General features: G+C 41.1%; 2 protein-coding genes across 5 annotated transcripts in view; both read left to right on the top strand.

Annotated features, from left to right (window-relative positions):
* Positions 1-3,405, top strand: part of znf451 (zinc finger protein 451) — a 65,266-nt gene extending 61,861 nt beyond the window's left edge. For 3 of the 4 annotated variants that reach the window (XM_048596958.1, XM_048596957.1, XM_048596956.1), the window contains exons 14-15: positions 1,688-1,774; positions 2,571-3,405. In XM_048596958.1, coding sequence (XP_048452915.1) covers positions 1,688-1,774; positions 2,571-2,617 — 134 coding nt within the window. In that variant the 3' untranslated portion in view covers positions 2,618-3,405. Of the gene's footprint in view, positions 1-1,687; positions 1,775-2,570 lie in introns of those variants that run through there. The other variant, XM_048596959.1, reaches the window with a different exon arrangement.
* A 6,078-nt stretch (positions 3,406-9,483) lies between these two features.
* bag2 (BCL2 associated athanogene 2) lies at positions 9,484-18,171 on the top strand. Its single transcript, XM_020528158.2, has 3 exons — positions 9,484-9,702; positions 13,950-14,059; positions 16,180-18,171. Exons 1-3 carry the CDS (start codon positions 9,581-9,583, stop codon positions 16,572-16,574), a joined length of 627 nt encoding a protein of 208 aa, XP_020383747.1. The 5' UTR covers positions 9,484-9,580; the 3' UTR covers positions 16,575-18,171.
* Positions 18,172-19,415: the final 1,244 nt, after the last annotated feature.

The following is a 19,415-nucleotide window of genomic DNA, read 5'->3' as shown; positions in this document are numbered from 1 at the left end:
ATTTGTTCATTCATGGGATATGGATGTCACTGGCTGGGCTAGCATTTGTTGCCCATTCCCAATTACCCAGAGGGCAGTAAAGAGTAAACACCATTGCTGTGGGTCTGAAGTCATATGTAAGGTCAGAGCAGGTAAGAATGGCAGATTTCAAACAGTTCTCCAACTTTCTTTTGAAAGTTGCTGTTGAATCTGCTTCCACCACCGTTACAAACAACATATCCCAGATTTCCATAACTCACTCAATTAAAACAAAATCTGAGGAGAATACAGAGGTCATTTTTAAAACTCCCCTCAGATTTTTCTTTAAACCAATCATCTTAAATTTGTCTTTACTCTGACTGGTGCCACCTACTCCTCAGCAGTGGGAAATGGTCTCTCCTTATTCACTCTTGTGATCTCTCTGATAATTATCCAACACCCTTGCTACCTACCCTGCACACAGGAGAACAATTCCATCTTCCTCCAGACTCCTAGTAACAGAACAGTATGCTGTTTATTCTTTAGGATAAGAATGATTGACATCATCATCTGAGGGTTTGCTGAGATTCTATTGGGTGTGAACATGATTGGTAAGGTTCATCTGTACCAACAAGATTCTGCTGCCAGTACAATAGGATACCTGAGACCGTTGAGTTTTGGACGAGCTGCTAGATCAGGACATCTCTTCTTGCATTTTCTCTCTGTCTCTGATGATGGCCGCTTTCAAAGGGATCGTTAAGAAAATTGCTAGGCAAAGCATTCAGAGGTCCTTGGTCTTTGGACTATCATTAGAGTGTACCCCAGTTCATGCAAGAGTTGCTTTGTTTTGAGAAGTGAATGTCAGGCATTCTGGTTACATGTGACTGTAGGTGTTATGGATACTTGGGTGAGAACCTGTGTCTGGTGTTTTGTCCTGCTGTCTGATCTTCAGAAGCTTCCAAAAACAATTCACAATGAAAGTAGTTGAGCTCCTTAGCCTAATGGTACTACACGGTCCATGCTTCCTGTGCGGACAGTAAAATGGGCAGGTTTTTCCCCTGGGTGGGCAGGCTAGCTATTATTCTTTCTCAGAGTGATGTTCCTTCTGCTGAAGGGCTACACTTGCTTTGGTAATTATTTCATAAGAGTTCTTGCATATGATTGCATAACAGTATAAGACAGCTCATGAGAATGTGCTGTACATTCTCTTGAGTGCAGCCTAATGGAACATTGTATTAACTTGAGCATTGAACTGCCCAAAGGCCATGTTCCAATAGCTCAGAGCAACCCATTCCAAAAAATAAGCTCTTTGTTCTTCCACACTCACCCTTTCTTACAAGTTCTGGTACAGTTTTATTCTAGACTTGGTGGGCGACAAATTGTAGCGCGCACATATTTGAATTTTCGGGTCAATTGGGGAAAGAGCAAATAGTAACGTGTGTAAGTACTAGAAGCCTGGTCTATTGTATCATATGTAATGCTGAAAGGTCAACAATTAAAGGATATGAAAAAGGGGCAATTGAACACAACTTGCAGTGATGTAGGGTAGCTCTTGAGAGTGCTGGACATTTGTACAGCCAAGTAGTAATTCTGATCTATGACTGAGGGTGAGCAAACAGAGCTGGGCGTTTGTCACTGTCTGGTTAGGTATTAAACAGTTCTGGGTCCTCTTTGACCTCCAGGCTATGCCAATCGTACTGTTAACTTTATTTTCTCTCTTGGATTCCAGATAGTGATGATGAAGATGAGGTCCTCCAGAAAACACTGGTGTTGAGTTTGCAGGAGGCTACGGAAAAGCAGCAAACAACCCAAGAAGGTGCTCTTTCTGTTTTTGTAATCTGTCACTTTTATTGGAGACATTCTTTACTGAAGTTAATGCTCTCGGGTCTTGTCAATGGCTCTCGCAACTTGGAGTTCAAGCTCCAACCAGAACTTGAGAACATTAGAAAGGAAAGCAATGTTTCACTTCATCAAAAACGGGGCACAGGATGAGGTTTATCAAAGACAAACCGACAAAAAGGTAAAACAAGTGAATAGTTGCTGATCCTTTTACAGAAAAGCCAAAAAAGTCTTTACAGTTTGGTGGGGAAACCTTACAAGCTGAAGGCCCAACTGAGTTCAGGAAGTATGGGCTATTAGTTAGTTGGAATATTATTAAACTTTGGACACACTACTTTACAAAGGATGCTGAAGAGATGTATAAGAATGATACCAGGGATCATAAGCGGAACAGGTTGTGTGAAGGATGAGAAACTGAGATTGTGCATTTTGATAGAGTTGATAGCAATTGTGAAGGGCCTTGACAGGATAAATATTAATGGGCTTGGAACACAGATTTAAAGTAATTGGCAAAACAAAAAACATGAGCAGCAATTTGTTTTAATTGTAGTATGGAAGGGCAGAGAAAGCAGGTTTCATTTTTAAAAGAGAATTGGATAAACACTTGAAAAGGGAATAGTTTATACAGCTATGTGCAAAGAGCAAGGGATAGATATTCTGAAGAGCTTGCATAGGCATTGTGGGCCAAAAGGCAGCCTCCTATGCTGTAGAGTTCTATAATTCTGTTTTATCCAAAGAATAAAGATTCGTCACAACCTTGTTATTTGTTTCAGATGCTATTATCGAAGAAGCCATTTTGCGGAGCCTGGAGGAACAATGATTAGGGAGCCATGATGGAAGGGAGGAGTGAAAACACAAACCCCAGTTATCCAAATCAACAAGAGTGCAGAGATGGCAAACAAACCATGAGGAACAGAAGAAAACGTGCTTTAGCATTCCTCCTAAGATGGAGAGCTGCCTTTCTTTACCCGATCTTTCTGCGGCTGGGAAGAAAGATTGCTCTTTCATGGCCCCTGAAAGGATAAAGGACAAGATACCTTGTACATGGTGGGAGAATGGGAACCTACAGATGAGGCAGAGTGAGCACAAGATTGGAATATCTGGTTGCTGTGGCAGTTTATGCAGATAGCTGATTCCAACACAAGAAGTGAACAGTGAGGGCTTGATCTGACAAGTAACAGTTTTTCATGTCCTATCACCTTGCGCACCCTTAATGATGCTGTAGCAACTAAGCACGATTGGCATTTGGGGGTTCAGTAGAGAATACCTGTACATGCAGAGAGAGATGTAAGCATGATTTATTCAAGGATACAGCCAATGGAGGTGAGCTCAGCAACAAGTGTTTCATCAATATTTTATTTTCTACTTTATTTGTCAAATAACAACTTTACAAAATAGAGCAAGTTTTTGAACATGTATAGTAAGAATATGAAAACACATGGAAAATATGTTTTTTGAAAAAGGTTATTATAAATTGTGTAATGTGAGAGGTTTGGAAATGGAGCAGGGAGATCAAAGCAGTAAGTTCCTGGATTGGAATGTTGGTATTACAAATTAACTAGTTGTACATTTTAAGATAACTTTCAATAAAGGAATCTAAATGCTAGAGATCCAGTTAATCATATGATGTCTAATCCAAGTTGAAACTGGAAACTCGGTAGTTGATGCAGACATGTTGCACTAACATGCATTGCACAGATTAGGTACTGATCTGACAAACAGGACAGTAACAACTCTGATACAAATAGTTCTTCATGTCGCATCGTCACGGGCACCCTTTGGAATACCATAGCAGCCAAGCATGATTTGTACTTAGGTCTTAGTAGAAAACATCTATATTGTCAGGGCACTGAATTAACCACACACACAAACACAAAGTAGAGAACTATAAGTCTGTAATGTAATGAAAGTTTTGTTAAGTTTTCGCAATAATTCCTCCTAATTGACCTGTCTCTCAATTTATTGCCCCAGAGTTATACTTATTATGAAAATTACAGACACTGTTTTATGTTAAATATAAGTAACTGCTTGTTACTAACGAAAAGTACCTTGTAAAATTCTAGGAATGGCAATGATACAAACTCTTAAAACCACTAACTATTGGACTATTACCCCAGAATCCTCCTTTCTTCCCTCTAAGCCAGCACTTAAACCTGACAGACAAGACAAAAGGTTAGTAGTGAAGGTTAGATGTTAGGTTAAAGAACGAGAGGAAGGTGGTAAACGAGGCTGGAGTCGGACTGTTTGAATCTCGGGCTAATAGTAGCAATCTTCGAATGTGTTAAACCTTTCTGAGCCGCTCTATGACAGTTTTGTGAGGAAAGAGCTTAAGCCTTTGAAAGAGTCACCGAGGTGAGTTGGTATCTTCTTCTGGGCAGTCTCCTCGTGGTATCCTACCAGTCGGGGACACTCAATACAGCTCCTTTCCAAAAACGGTTTTCCAGTTCAACCTTTATTGCTCCAGTCGCAATTGTCTGTTCTTTGTTTCAAGCAGTGTCCCCCATGGTTCCCTACCAACCGAGCACGCAGTCTGCCTCCTCTCTGGGAGCAATCCTTTCATGGACTTCACTGCCCAAGCTCTAGCTGTCAATTCTCCACACAACTCTGCAGGGTTTGGCTTTACAACTCTATTCCTCCACCACCCTCACCCCATCATTTTTTCCTCCAGATTTGTAATTTTTTTACTAGTTGATTTTCTATCTATTACGAGGTCATAGGGTTAAACTCCCTCTTAGTTTTGGTTAGGTTTCTGCTTTGTGTGTTTATGTGTGTGGTGACCAACTAATGGACAATCTGATCCATAATGATTCCTGCTGTTCCCAAAGTCAATTCCCCAGCAGAGGGGAGGGTGCTGACTGAATCATGAACCTTATACGGAATCCCAGTCTTTTCTGATAAATTTTTTAAAGAATTAAGGTTAGCAGTTGGTTATAGAAGGAAAAGTTATAAAGAATGGATAGGATTCTAACAATACATGCAGGAAGAAGATAATGCAGGATAACTCAGTGGACAGTTTTGATGATGATCTGGAATGCACTACCTAAGAGTGTAATGGAGACAGAGGCTGTCGAAACCTTCAAAAGAAAATTACTGAGGCAGACTTTTAATTCTAGATTTATTGATGGTATTTAAATTCCTCCAGCTGCCTTGGTAGGCTTTGAACCCCTGACCACAGCATATTACAAGGTCTTCTGGATTATTCATCCCCCACCCCCAAAAGTATGAGACATTGAAGTGTAGCATGCTAAACAAAATCTTGATGCCAAGCATCAGAGAGGTTCAAAGCTCAACATGAATCCATGACTTTTCAGCTTCAATTTTTATCTTCAATACTCTTTGAAGAACCATGTTGCACACCATGCTTTGTCATGCACCATATCTTACCTACGTCAAAGGTGCATTTCATAGATAAGACCTCAGGACATCTCTTCCCAAATCCTTTGAAGTAGTATTGCTATTAAAGTGCTTGTATGTTACAAAAACTACTTTCCTCGAATAGGACTACCTCTCTTTTTAAAGACTTTGAAGAAGAGATTTTATTAATCATTATGTATGGTCAATGGATAGCTCTACCTATGTTTATTATCTTTGCCACAAAAATTACACTTTAATTACTCATTGTTAAACATTGCTGTTAGTTAACTTCCACTTTAGAACTATCCTGATATATTGGAAATCCTGTTGTTCAAAGATACAAGGAAATTCAATTAACAATTTTCCAGAATGTCCAACACTCAAAAAAAAAGGTGCAAGATCTCTGATTACCACTTGTCTTTGGGCAGAGATGAGTCGAATCTGTTAAACTAAGTGAAACTGATTGAAATCTTGTTTTGTGTACAGTACACTAATAGATCAGAATACAATTTGAGCCAAGCCTCTCATTTAATATCCACTCTTCTCACCTTCAGTGAAGTTGAAATACAAGGGGTACTTGTGTTAATTGTTCAGATTCACTACATCTAGATAAACATTGGGTAAACCCCCATAAGCATATGACTCAATGGGTATGACTAATGCGGACTAAATTGAAGAAGATATGTACAAACGCTCAAATTCATTGTTGTTCCCATAAAAGCAACACTATAAACTGCAACCAAGAAAGGAGATCTTTTACATGTACTTCCCTGAAATGTATATTTCAGGTTGATTTCCCTTCCCCTCCACTTAGCTTTTTCTGATAGTAGAGTTTTGTTTTGTACAAAATGGTTATGGCATTCCTTACAATAATGAAGAAACTTCCAAAAGTGCTTCATTTGCTATGAAGGAATTTGGGATGTCTGGAGATTGTGATAGGTGCTACGTAAATCAAATATTTTTTCTTTATCCATTGTCATGAGATTTTCTGAGATATTTTGAGAGACATAATTATATTTGCTTAGTGCCTTAACAACAAAAACATCAGCTCAAACTCACTTGACATTATCACCTCTGAGTTCAGTTTGAGTGTTTGAGATCAACCTGAACTTCATTATATAACTTGACCTGATATTTCATTGCAGCAGCGTCAGAAGTGATGTGTTTCGGAAATGGCAAGCAGCTCAGATGGAGGTGAAGAACAGAGTTCTTTCAGTGACTTGGCTATTTCATTCCTCCCTCTATCTCCAAGAGCTTGCCGTTTATATTGCACAGTTAATGTAGCAAACACCACACAGTGCCTTACAACAGTATTAGCAGACAACAGGTGAGGGGGCCAAAGAGGGTGTCAGAACAGGTGAGCAAACGCTTAGTGGAAGAGGATGTGCTGGAAGATCAATCAAATAGAACAACATAACCAGCTTGTCTGGCTGTCTATTTGACTTGATGGAAACATGATCTGATGGGTACTGCATCAATAGTGATTCTTTATTTATACATCTTCAAGTAATGCAACCAACATGTCAGTAACATCCAATGAACCATACAGAGAATAAATGACCAAAGAAAGAAATGTTGTGAAACTGCTTCTATCCAAATTTTCCAAGTAAGATCCTGCTTTTTTTTTTAACCGTTTGCATATGGTTGAAGCCTGGTACACTTTTTGTGCACATGGATGGCCACATGAAGGTTGAAGGAAGAACTTCTATTTAGTGAGATAACAAGGTGTGGAGCTGGATGAACGTAGCAGGCCAAGCAGCATCAGTGGAGCAGGAAAGCTGACGTTTCGGGTCTAGACCCTTCTTCAGAAATGGGGGAGGAGAAGGGGATTCTGAAAGAAATAGGGACAGAGGGGGAGGCAGATAGAAGATGAATAAAGGAGAAGATAGGTGGAGAGGAGACAGACAGGTCAAAGAGGCGGGGATGGAGCCAGTAAAGGTGAGTGTAGGTGTGGAATTAGGGGAGGATAGGTCAGTCCAGGGAGGACGGACAGGTCAAGGGGGCGGGATGAGGCTGGTAGGTAGGAGATGGGGGTGGGGTTTGAGGTGAGAGGAGGGGATAGGTGGGAGGAAGGACAGGTTAGGGAGGCGGGTACGAGCTGGGCTGGTTTTGGAATGTGATCAGGGGAGGGGAGATTTAGAAGCTTGTGAAGCATCCCTCACACCTTCTCCTTGCAATAACAACCAAGACAGGATCCCCTCATCCTCATGTACCACCCCACCAACCTCTGAATCCAACGCATCATCCTCCAGCACTTCCGCCATCTGCAATCTGACCCCACTACCAAAGACATTTTTCCCTCCCCCACCCTTATCTGCTTTCTGGAGGGACCTCACTGTCCATGACTCCCTTGTCCGCTCCACACTCCCCACCAGCCCCACCACCCCCGGCACTTTTTCCTGCAACCGCAGGAAGTGCTACACCTGCCCCTACACCTCCCCCCTCACCCCCATCCCAGGCCCCAAGAAGACCTTCCACATCAAACAGATGTTCACCTGCACATCTGCTAGTGTGGTATACTGTATCCGCTGTTCCCAATGTGGCCTCTTCGACATCGGGGAAACCAAGCAGAGTCTTGGGGACCGCTTTGTGGAACACCTCTGCTCGGTTCGCACTAAGCAACTGCACCTCCCAGTTACAAGCCATTTCAACTTGCCCTCCCACTCCTTGGACGACATGTCCATCCTGGGCCTCCTGCAGTGCCACAACGATGCCACCCGAAGTCTGCAGGAACAGCAACTCATATTCCGCTTGGGAACCCTGCAGCCCGATGGTATCAATGTGGACTTCACAAGCTTCAAAATCTCCCTTCCCCCGACCACATCTCAAAACCAGCCCAGCTTGTCCCTGCCTTCCTAACCTGTCCTCTCACCTATCCCCTCCTCCCACCTCAAGCCCCACCCCCATCTCTTACCTACCAGCCTTGACCTGTCCGTCCTCCCTGGACTGACCTATCCCCCCCCCCAACTCCACACCTACACTCACCTTTACTGGCTCCATCCCCGCCTCTTTGACCTGTCTGTCTCCTCTCCACCTATCTTCTCCTCTATCCATCTTCTATCCACCTCCCCCTCTCTCCCTATTTATTTCAGAACCCCCTTCCCCTTCCCCATTTCTGAAGAAGGGTCTAGACCCGAAAAGTCACCTTTCCTGCTCCTCTGATGCTGCTTGGCCTGCTGTGTTCATCCAGCTCTACACCTTGTTATCTCAGATTCTCCAGCATCTGCAGTTCCTACTATCTCTGAAACTTCTATTTAGTAATTTTTTTATGGTTTCAGATACTCCAAAGTGTTTTGCAGCCACTGAAGTACTTTAAGATGTAGGAAATATTCAGCCAGTTTTTACATTGCACTTGACAATGATCAAGTAGATTTTAGTGATGTTTGTTAAGAGATAACTATTAACTAGGACACCATTTTAAAAAAAAAACTACCGATATCTTTTGCGTTAGTCTGAGACAATCTATTTAATATCATCTCAAAGACAACACCTCCATAGGTGAAGGACATCCTTGATACTGAGCAGTAGTGTCAGCCTAGACTGGGCGCACACATCACCAGGGGTCTTAAAGCGAACGCAACTTACGGACTCAGAGGTGAGTATGTGCAACCCACTGTCACTGACACATGGATCTCCAAGACTCGATCCAACTTCAGAATAATCAAAGAACAATATATGCCTGATCTGGGTAGAGTGGTACATCTCATAGCATTTTTGAATGAACCATTCATCTCAAAATAGGGTTGAGAAAATAAAACAGGATTTTTATTTATTGGTGGTGGAGAGCTGTTGTCTTGAATCAATGCAGTCTTTGGGGTGTAGGGATACCACATTGCTGTTAGGGATGGAGTTCCAGGATTTTGAATCAGAGATATTGAAGGAAGAGCAATATATTTACAAATCAGCATGGTGAGTGGCTCAGAGGGGAACTTGGTGGTGATGGAGTGGGAAATGGAACGAATTAGTCTCAAATCACGTCCAGAAAAAGAAATACAGTGATATAAATTGGATTCACAAAGAATAAACACGAGGATGAAAGATTTTTTCAAAAGGTTTTGACATGTTCACAATCTCCACCAACAGTTGACTAGAAAGATTGAGAAAATGCACCTTGCTAAATATATTGCTTGGCGCCTGTTGAGTTTTTTTTCTAGAAATCCCACTAGCCGGGAACAAATCTGCGCCAGGGACTGTGAGATTTCTGTTGCTTCTGTTCTGCATCCTTCTTTCCTCTGAGTAGAGATTTATCCACCCTACCCCCTCCCCACCCCCCTCCTTGGACAGTGGGGGAGTCCTCACCCTATTTGGAAATCTTCATCTCCTGCAGGGAAACGAGCAGATCCCACAGCAAGAGGAACCAAGATTCCCGGAGGAACGGGAGAGAGAGAGAGAGAAAGGCCAGTTGACAGCCCTGAAGCTTGTCAGCACCATGGCCCAGTGTAAGGTTAATCAGGTAAAGGGGAACGATGTAGAAAACAAGTTCTTCCGCTCTGTGTCCATGGCAGATCGATCGGGGCGGCTACTGGAGACACTGGACAACTTAGAGCTGAGGTAGGAGAGGACACCAGTCACGTCCTTTAAAGCGGTTCATACAGAAACAAAAATAACACACAGGTTGAGAAACGAGTTTAATCCTCGTGTATGTTATAATTTTTTAAAAAAAGCACAGGTGAAAAATGTAATTTGTTATTTTCTGAAATTGTTCTTTGGGATCCTAAACAGAAAAAAAAAATCGTTGAGGTCAGGATGGCCTTACCGAATCGGAAAGAGACTTCTGACTTTCTATTTTTAGTGAAGACTTGGTTCCCCCCGCCCCCTCTCTAGCTGTCTCTCTCTCTCAGTCCCTCTCGCCTGGCCACTGAGCCTCTGTCAAATCTTAATAATCCCGCGTCCCGTCTCACCCAGCAGTTTGCTTCTTGGTGACATTCGGTGCATACCACTGTAGCTTTCAGTCAGCAGTAAATGGTGTGTACCGCTCTGAATTTTTTTAATATCGGATCACAGGCACCGAACTCTTTCAGCCTTCAGCAGGGAATACTGGAGACAGCACTAATATGGGGCTGTTCAAAATCATGAGGAGCTTTTACAGGGGGAAGCCGACGGGAAGCGGGGCTCCTGATCAAAGGACACAGGTTTATGATTATTGATTAAACAAAAGGTTTTGCAGCAGAATGTATTGATACTGCATGTGAACTGCAGTGTTCTCAACTGCTCAAACTTGAAAACCCACTTTGTTCTTTAGGTTTGGTAAACTTACTAACATGCTGTGTACCCGATTCCCGTTTATTCACAATGAATATTCTGTTCCTGCAGTTTAGAATTACATGTCAATACAGTACAGTGACTAAAACTATACCAGTCTGAAAATGCCTGAACTTGTCTGATTTTAAAAGCTAAGCAATTCAGGCCTGGCCAGTACTTCGATGGGAGACGGCCTGGGAAATAAACGTGCAGTAGACCTTTAAGAATTTTTATGGCACAGTTGTCATGTCCCTGTCCCTGGACCAGGGCGTCCAGGTTGAAGACCCACCTGTATGCGAGGTGTGTTATAACATCTGAGCATGTTGATCAAGAAAACATTGAAGAAGAAAATAGCAGTTTCAAAACAGGCCTGTGACTCGGCGGCTAGCATCGCTATCTCTGGGCCAGAAACTTCAGGTTGATCGTGCCTTGGGACTTGATTGCTATGTAAGCTAGGGATGTAAATATTGTTTAAAAATTACCGGTCTTAAACTAATAAAATTATATTGATTAACCATTTAAATGTTAACAGATATGTTTATTCAAACTTAAACTTTTTTAGCTTTTGTAGTTTAAATTGTTCTCAGCAAATATGAAAATGAGCAATGGCTAAATCTACAGAAACATCTGACACCGTCTTACATTGCATCCTCAAACATTACTAACAAATTCCCTTTAAAAAGTTGCTTTCTAGGCAGCATTTTCTCTGATCTGTTTTGCTAATAAATATTGTACTGTAAATATAAGAAGTGAGGAGGTATTGGAGATTTTGGTGGATTTAAAAATGGACAAATCCCAGGTCTAGATGAGTTGTATCCCAAGCTGCTGTGGGAGACGTGGGAGGAAATTACAGGGGCCCTGACCCAAATTTTTAAGTCATCTCTGGCTACAGAGGAAATGCTAGAGGATTGGAGGACAGCTAATGTGGTTCCATTTTACAACAATGGTGGTAGAAATAGGCCAGGGAACTATAGACTACTCAGACTAACATCAGTAGTAGGGAAACTATTGGAGAAAATAGTGAATGAGAAAATTAATCTCCATTTAGAAAAACAAAGTTTGACAGGGATAGTCAACATGGATTTATCAGAGAGAAGTCATGCCTAACAAATCTGGTGGAATTTTTCGAGGAGTTAACCATGTGTTTGAATCAGGGTAGGGTAGTTTGACGTAGTTTATATGGATTTCAGTCAGGCCTTTGACAAAGTTGCAAATCAAAAACTGATAAAGAAGGTAAAAGCTCATGGGATCCAAAGTAACTTGGCAAGTTGGATCCAAAATTGGCTTAGTTGCAGGAGACAGAGGGTGGTGATAGAAGGTTGTTTGTGAGACTGGAGCCCAGTGTGCAGTGGTGTACCACAGGGATCAGTGCTGAGTTCTTGATAGTTTGTGATATTTATCAATGATGATAAGTAAGATTGTGGATGACACAAGATTGGCTGGTTTTTTTTGACAGTGTGGAGGAAGATCTTAGGTTGCGGTTAGAGACAATTGGTCAGCTGGGCAAATCAGTGGCAGATGGAGTTTAACCCTGTTAAATGTCTTGTTCCTTCCACACCAGACAAGGGAATAGAGGGATTTTGACATTCTTGTCGACAGATCCCTGACGGTACAGAACAAGTTAATAGGGTTGTTAAGAAGGCATCTCTAGGATGCTTGCCTTTATCAGTTGTGGTGTAAATTATAAGAACAGGGAGGTCATGTTGGTTAGGTCAAAGCTGGCATGTTGTGTGCAGTTCTGGTCACCACATTATTGGAAGGATGTGACTGTACTGCAGGAGTCCATAGGAAATTTACCAGGATGTTGCCTGGGATGGAGCATTTCACCTTTGAATAAAGGCTGAATAAGCTTGGGTCGTTTCCTTTGGAGCAGAGAAGGTTGAGGTGGGATCTGATGGCGTTGAATCAGATTATGATGGGCACGAACAGGGTGAACAGAAATAACAAGAGCATAATTTTAAAAGAGAAAAGCAAGAGGTTGAGGGGATTTGACGTAAAACATTTTCATTGAGAAAGTGGTAAGGGTCTGAAATGCACTGCCTGAAAGTGTAACTGAGGTGGGAAACTTCATAACCTTTTAAAAAGTATTCGGACAAGCATTTGAACTGTCATAATATTCAAGGCTATGGGCCTAGTGAGGGAAAACGGGACAAGTGTGGGTAGTAGTTTGCTGGTACAAACTTTGTGGGCAGAAGGCCTCTTCTGTACTGTATGAATCTATGATTAACAGTAAATGGTTAACAAAACCAACACTTATTGATTAACTGATTACTATTTTGCATCCTTCATGGAAGGTTTGTCAGAACTATCACTTTCTAAATCCTTCCATTTCACTTATGGCGGGTTTAGGAGCAGGAAAGGTTCCTGGTCAGCCAGAACCACGTGGTAGCTCCAGAACAACACCCACCCCATGTTAAAAGTTTCCACGTGCAGACTCCTGCTGTGACCAAGCCTCTTATTTTGATCCAAAGGACAAGCACACCACAGATTCAATGTTGCACGTAGAACTTCTTTGCCTTTAAGGAGGCTTTTGGATGTCTTGTGATCATGAGATACAGCATAACTACTGATGTTGGCAGATGACATGAAATAAATGCAAATTACTTACCTTCTAGTGTTCCATCGGCACAATACAGAAACATTTTCAACAAGGATTTCAAGTATTGTTGTTTTGACCATCACCAAAACTTGCAATTAACCCTATGTTTGCATGGCAGGTAGAGTGGGAAATTCTCTTTGGTTACTGTTTATTGTCTATAGACAATTGCATGTTTGCTTTTACCATAGACTCTCCAGGCAAAAGTGGATGGAACAGTCACATTGGACAAATTATTGAGAAAGGATGCAACATGCAGAATGTCTGTAACAGAAGGCTTTATCATGAATCAATGAAAAAGGTATTGAAATAAGTTAATTTTGTCACCTTTCAATGGCATTTATGGGCCCTTGAAGTAGTGTTCCATCCCATGGGCCGGAAGATCAGGATTCAAGCTCCACCTGCCCTGAACGTGTGACATAACATGTCCAAATAAGTTGATTTATAACATCTACAATGATATTTATTTCAGTAAGTGGTTTTACTCTGTATTAAAGAGAGGAGAAGCTAAAATCATTCTCCCATTGAGCAGAGAAGGGCGAGAGGAAGTTTAGTCAAGATGTCCAAAATGATGAAGGCTGTTGATATAGAATGGATAGGGAGAAACCAGCAGGCGGGTCAATACGAGGGGACTGATTTCAAGTAAGTGATAAGAGACTGAGATAAGTTGAGCAGAATTTTTTTTGTGCAGAGACTTATGATCTGGATGGAACTGTTTGAAAGGCATAGGCAATTCAATATCTCAAAGGGGAGAGGATGCAGGGTTTTGGGCAAGAGCTAGGGTATTTTGACAAATGGGATAACAACAGATGCATAACAAATGGCCTCCTGCTGTGCTTTGGGACTCTGAGGAGATCATTTAGGAAGATGTACTCACAACGCATTACTAGAATCATTGATTTTCCATCCAAGTCACAACTTTGTGCCCAACACTGAAAAAGTGTGAATGTTGTCATTTCAGGGTGGAAGCTTTGCGGGAAGCAGCAGCTTCAATGGAGCAAGAAAAGGAGACCCTCCTGGAACTGATCCAAAGTGTGCAGAACAGCCAGGATATGAAGCATATTAGTGATGGTGAGCCCTTGCCCAAGTCTTGCTTGTTTGAAATTCTGAGTGAGAATGCGTGTACTTGACTGGGAAAAAAAAAATCGTAACTGGCTTGGTTTTAAATTTACAGCTTTTAGACTTCACATTTTTTCTTTGACAGAAGTGGCAGGTCAGTCCCATTTTCCCAAAATCTTCACTTTTCATAACTCAAGAAGGGGCCTGTGTGTTCACCTGCATCCTTTCCACCCAAAACTTTCCTTAGCAAGGCTTGATCTCTCCTCACCATTAACCTTATTGCACCCTATGCCTTTAGTCACTATGCCAAGGATACTCTGGTGTTTTGAGTTCCTACTAATTTACCAATACCGTAGGACAAACTCCCTTCTTCTATATTAAAATGTTGGAACTCAAGCATGAGAGAGAAATAGAAGCAAGTGGGGTCTCAGATGAAGGGGATACAACATAACATCAGTCCTGAGGAAGGGTCACTGGACCCAAAACGTTAATTCTGTTTTTGCCTTCACAGATGCTGCCAGATCTGCTGAGCTTTTCCAGCAACTTTGTTTTTGTTCCGGATTTACAGCATCTGCAGTTCTTTCGGTTTTTATAATAGCAGTAGCTTACTTGGTGAGAGAAGCATGCAAGTAGTAAGATTTGGAATTGAATCAATTTGTACACTGTAATAGGTACAGGTTTAATCAGAAAACATTACACTGAAAAATCAGCAGGTATATTTGTGTTGATTATAGTCCAGCCTTTTTTGTATTCAAAATGCTCAGTCAGAAACTGATGCAGTCCATGTCCAAATGCAGCAAGTCACTCATGGGATGTGGGCATCTCTGGCTAGGCCAGCATTTATTTGCCCGTTTCTAATTGCCCAGAGATAGCTAAGAGTCAACCACATTGCTGTAGGTCTGGAGTTGTATGCGGGACAACAGATTTCCTTCCCTAAAGGACATCAGTAAACCAGATCGGTTTTTTTCCAACAATAAACAATGGTTTCATTGTCATCAATAGATCCTTAATTCCAGATTCTTTATTAAATTCAAATTCACCATCTGCCAGGGTGGGATTTGAACTCAGGTCCCTAGAGTATTAGCTGAGTTTCTGGATTAATAGTCTAGCAATAATACCAGTAGGCCATTGCCTCCCCGTAAGTTGAAAAGTGGGAAGTAACATTCATGCCACACAAATGCCAGGCGATATCGTCTCTCATAACCACATCCCGTTGACATTCAGTGGCACTACCATCATTGAATCCCACATTATCAACATCCTGGAGGCTACTGTTGACCAGAAACCGAATTGAATTTGCTATATAATACAAGTGGCTACAAGAACCAGTCAGAAATGAGGAATTCTGCAGCAAGTTGACTCACCTAAGCCTGTTCACCATCTACAAGGCACAAGTCAGGAGTATGAAGGAATACTCCCCATTTGCTGATATGAGAGCAGCTCCAATAACATTTAAGAGGCTTGACACCAGCCAGGACAAAGCAACCTGCTCGATTGGCATCATATCCACAAACCTTCACTCCCTTCACCACTGACACACAAAAACAGCAGCATGTCCCATCTACAAGATGCACTGCATAAATTCCCCAAACCTCATGACAACTTTCATCTAAAAAGAAGAGGGCAGCAGGTACATTGGAACACCACTACCTGCAAGTTCCCCTCCAAACTATCCAGACTTGGAAACGTATCATTGTTCCTTCAGTATTGCTGGGTCAAAATCCTGAAATCCCTTCCCTAGGACCTTTGTGGCTCAATCTACAGCACATGGACTGCAGCAGTTCACGAAGGTGCTTACCACCACCTTCTCAAGGGCAACTAAAGATAGTAATAAATGCTAGCCAGCTAGTGATGCCCAAATCCCACTAATGAATTAAAATCAAAATCATGGAAGCAACCTAATTGCTTAATTTTTATATAGCATAGTCAATTGTCCCAAGATGCTTCACATTCATAACATTATCGTATTTTGGAATTTTATCTTTAAATTTAAGATAAACAAATAAGGCATGACTGACAATAAGCAAAAGATTATAACTTATATCACGTATGTCTAGATACGAACACAGATAAAAATACAAGTTCAATCTGGGCGTCATTTTACTGCTCAGTCTATTCCAATCTTTACACAGGCGAACGGGAAGAACTCAACTTAACAGCCGATCGTCTCATTGGCCGAACCCTAACAGTGACGGTTTCTGTGGAAACGATCCGGAGCCTTCAGCAGGAGGAGGCCCTCAGCAAGGCCACTGCATTGATTGATGAGGCGGTCAGCAAGATCCTGGAGGATTTGAGAAGCACCAAGAACAGCTTAATGGCTCTCTACAATGCCTGCTCCTCTGACGCCCCTCAGGGCCCAGTTGACCAGAAGTTCCAATCCATAATCATAGGCTGTGCCTTGGAAGATCAGAAAAAAATCAAAAGCAGACTGGAAAAGCTGATTAGAAATGTCTCCAATGCTAACAGATCGATCACCCTGTTGGACCAGCAGAAAGCGAAGCCTGGCAACTACAATCATGTTTACTGAATCACTCCATACCTGTGCTATTTAAACAACAAAATATACTTAGCCACATTGACACCATCTTGTCAGTGAGTTACAGGTCGGATGACTTGTAGCAAAGCTCCCGGCAGATGGTCTCTTTTACAGCAAGAGGGGTCTATTAACTCAGCAAACCGTCTATTTAAACTACAAGCTGCAGAAAACACACAGTCTATAGAGTCTGTTTAAAGGAGTCACTGCTAATTGCATCAAATCATGCTTATGAAAATATTAGCAAACAGAACTCATGGCCTTATAAAACCTCCTGAGAAAAGCAAGGTTATATTTGCATAATTAATTCAGTGTGTGGAGGATAGTTACATAAAACAAATTATGTGCATAAACCAATCCCAGTCATCATCAGTTCAGTCTCCAGGCGTACTCGTCAGAAGCTATTATCCAGTCATCTCAATCTAACTGGTAATTGTGGTGTCACTACATGCAACCCAAGATATGTTGACTATAACAACGGCACTGGCACATCAAGGAGTAACGTCCCCCTCAAAGGAATCCTAGATAGGAAGAATGTGAGATGATTTAAGAGCCTGGAGATACTGCTGGAGGCAATACTCAAAAGTGAATTGTAATAGGTGGTAAATCTTTCCCATAAATGAGTGATAGATACTTCCAAGGTCAATTTCCAGTTGAATATACTACTGTCCAGTGTACCTTTGGTCTTTTTGCGATTGTATGGTTTGTGGAGACTTCCATTCTTCATATGCAGACATTCCTGATGAGGATTATTTTAGTGCAGAACATGACTGTTAATTACAACATCCACAATAACAAGTATTTTTGTGACTGCCTGCGCTCTGATTAGGGAAATCTCCCACAATGTAACTAAGTAACCTGATTTTAAATAAAAGGAATGATATTAAAACATTCTATATTAGGTCCACTTACCAGTTTTATTGGTGTAAAACTGTCAGTTTCTTAGCAAATTAGTTTTATTATATTAAAAAAATCTTGAAAATATGCCCATATGTTCTTGTGAAAAGAGAAAATGTAATTTTAAAAGCCTTCTTGAAGGCTTGCCAACAAGCAGAAATGCTGCATGGGGATTAATTGTATTTTGGGGTGTGGTCAGCTTTAAGAACAATGTTTTTTATAGACACTAAATTAGAATTATTATTTTAAAGCAAAAAAATTATGGAAATGCAATTGGCATTATGTAATTTGTTTTTGAACCTCCATGTTTTTTGAGGTCAGGTTTAATTGATTTTGGGCAGAAAGAGAAAAGTGCATCAGAGTGGAAACTCTGACTCAGTAGTTCCATTTAACACGTGTCTTAAAGATTTTAAAATACTGACTGGAATCGATGGTGATGATATTGTACTAAGATACAAAAGAGCAAAAATGATAGCTGATTTCTTCCTACAATACACGGCTGAAATATTATTGTACGCTTGCATTACTCACCCTATATGAGTGGGTTTTTCTGTAGTACCTTTCTTAAAGTTGATTTTCACTGCTGTGAATAAAGACTCCAAACTGGCATTTATATAAATGCCACAAATAAAACAAGGTTCTTCATTTCTGACATTTTCAGCTCTAGATATCTGCAGATCCAAATGAAAATGAGCTCTGTACTTGCAGATATGATGTGCATTTCCTTGAATAAAATATATTAAGATGAAAAAAAATTGATATCTCTGAATAAACTGCAACATGAATTGACAAATAGCATGCAAACTAATGTCACAGCTGAACTGCTAATATAATAACAACACTCAGAAGTTTGGTGTCTTGATGAGGGTTCAACTAAAGAATAATTTCCCAACTCAGGTCACTTAATCATGTTATTAATTCTAACTTCAAGCTTTGTTCATGTTTACAACAATTGTGTCTCCCTACTGGAGACAATGATTAGAGAAAACGAATGGTTGGCAATTGTTGACAGTAGTGCGACAAGTTGCATTTGGCGTCATTGTATGGGATGCCAGAGCATAGAACACAAGAGCAAAAGATTTGGGAGCAAGCGTAGGCCATTCGACCTGTTAAACCTGCTTTGTCATTTGCTAAAAATATGACTAATTTGATAATAAAAGCAATATACTGCATATGCCGGAGCTCCAAACTAAAATCCAATGATTCTTCAGAAGAGAAACGTTTTGGACTCAAAGCATTGCCTCTTTCTCTCCCCAGAGGTACAGACAGAGCTGAGTTTCTCTAGCACTTCCTGTTTTCAGTATGAGTGACCTCATTTGGCCTTAACTCCACTTTCATGATTGCACTGCCCTCCTCACCCCACAGCTTTTGACTCTCGTCAATCAAAAATTAACTCAGCCTTGCATATATGTCCATTGATCAGACCCTTCATGATTTTGAATACTTGAATCAGATCTCCATCTAACTTTAAGACATCCTTTTATTCTTTCTTTGTCACGTACTTATCTCTTAGGTTAAATTTTCATCACTTGACTCAACCACTCCCTGACGTAAAGTGTTTCCCAAACTCCACACAGTCCCACTGTTTTCAATCTGTCATCATAATTGAAGTTCCTCATCCTTGGAATCGTTCTTATAAATCAATTCTGCACTCTGTCTGCTGTGTTCACGTCCTTAATGTAAAATGGCACCCAATAAGAGTGCCTTGGGGTTCATTGCTGCATTCAAATATCTGTAGCTATGACAGAGAGCAAAGCATATGGGATCTTAGGCTTCATAAAGAGTGATACTTAGTTATAAAGCAGTGAAATTGTGCTAAACCTTTATAAAATTAGTTAGGTCACGAGTAGAACACTGCATGCAGTGAGGGTGGTAGAAGTAAAAATGATCAGAGTTATATATGTGGCACACAGGAGGATATTTGACCAATGAATCCAA

The sequence above is a fragment of the Rhincodon typus genome, chromosome 5, assembly GCF_021869965.1.
Source record: "Rhincodon typus isolate 14 chromosome 5, sRhiTyp1.1, whole genome shotgun sequence".
Lineage (NCBI taxonomy): Eukaryota > Metazoa > Chordata > Chondrichthyes > Orectolobiformes > Rhincodontidae > Rhincodon > Rhincodon typus.
The sequence above is the reverse complement of the archived record's forward strand: the minus strand, read 5'-3'. Positions and strand labels throughout refer to the sequence as shown.

Coding starts and splice junctions, on each gene's coding strand:
- bag2 (XM_020528158.2), top strand. CDS start 9,581: ATGGCCCAGTGTAAGGTTAATCAGGTAAAGGGGAACGATGTAGAAAAC. Junction 9,703..13,949: donor CTGGACAACTTAGAGCTGAG/GTAGGAGAGGAC, acceptor TTGTCATTTCAG/GGTGGAAGCTTTGCGGGAAG. Junction 14,060..16,179: donor TATGAAGCATATTAGTGATG/GTGAGCCCTTGC, acceptor ATCTTTACACAG/GCGAACGGGAAGAACTCAAC.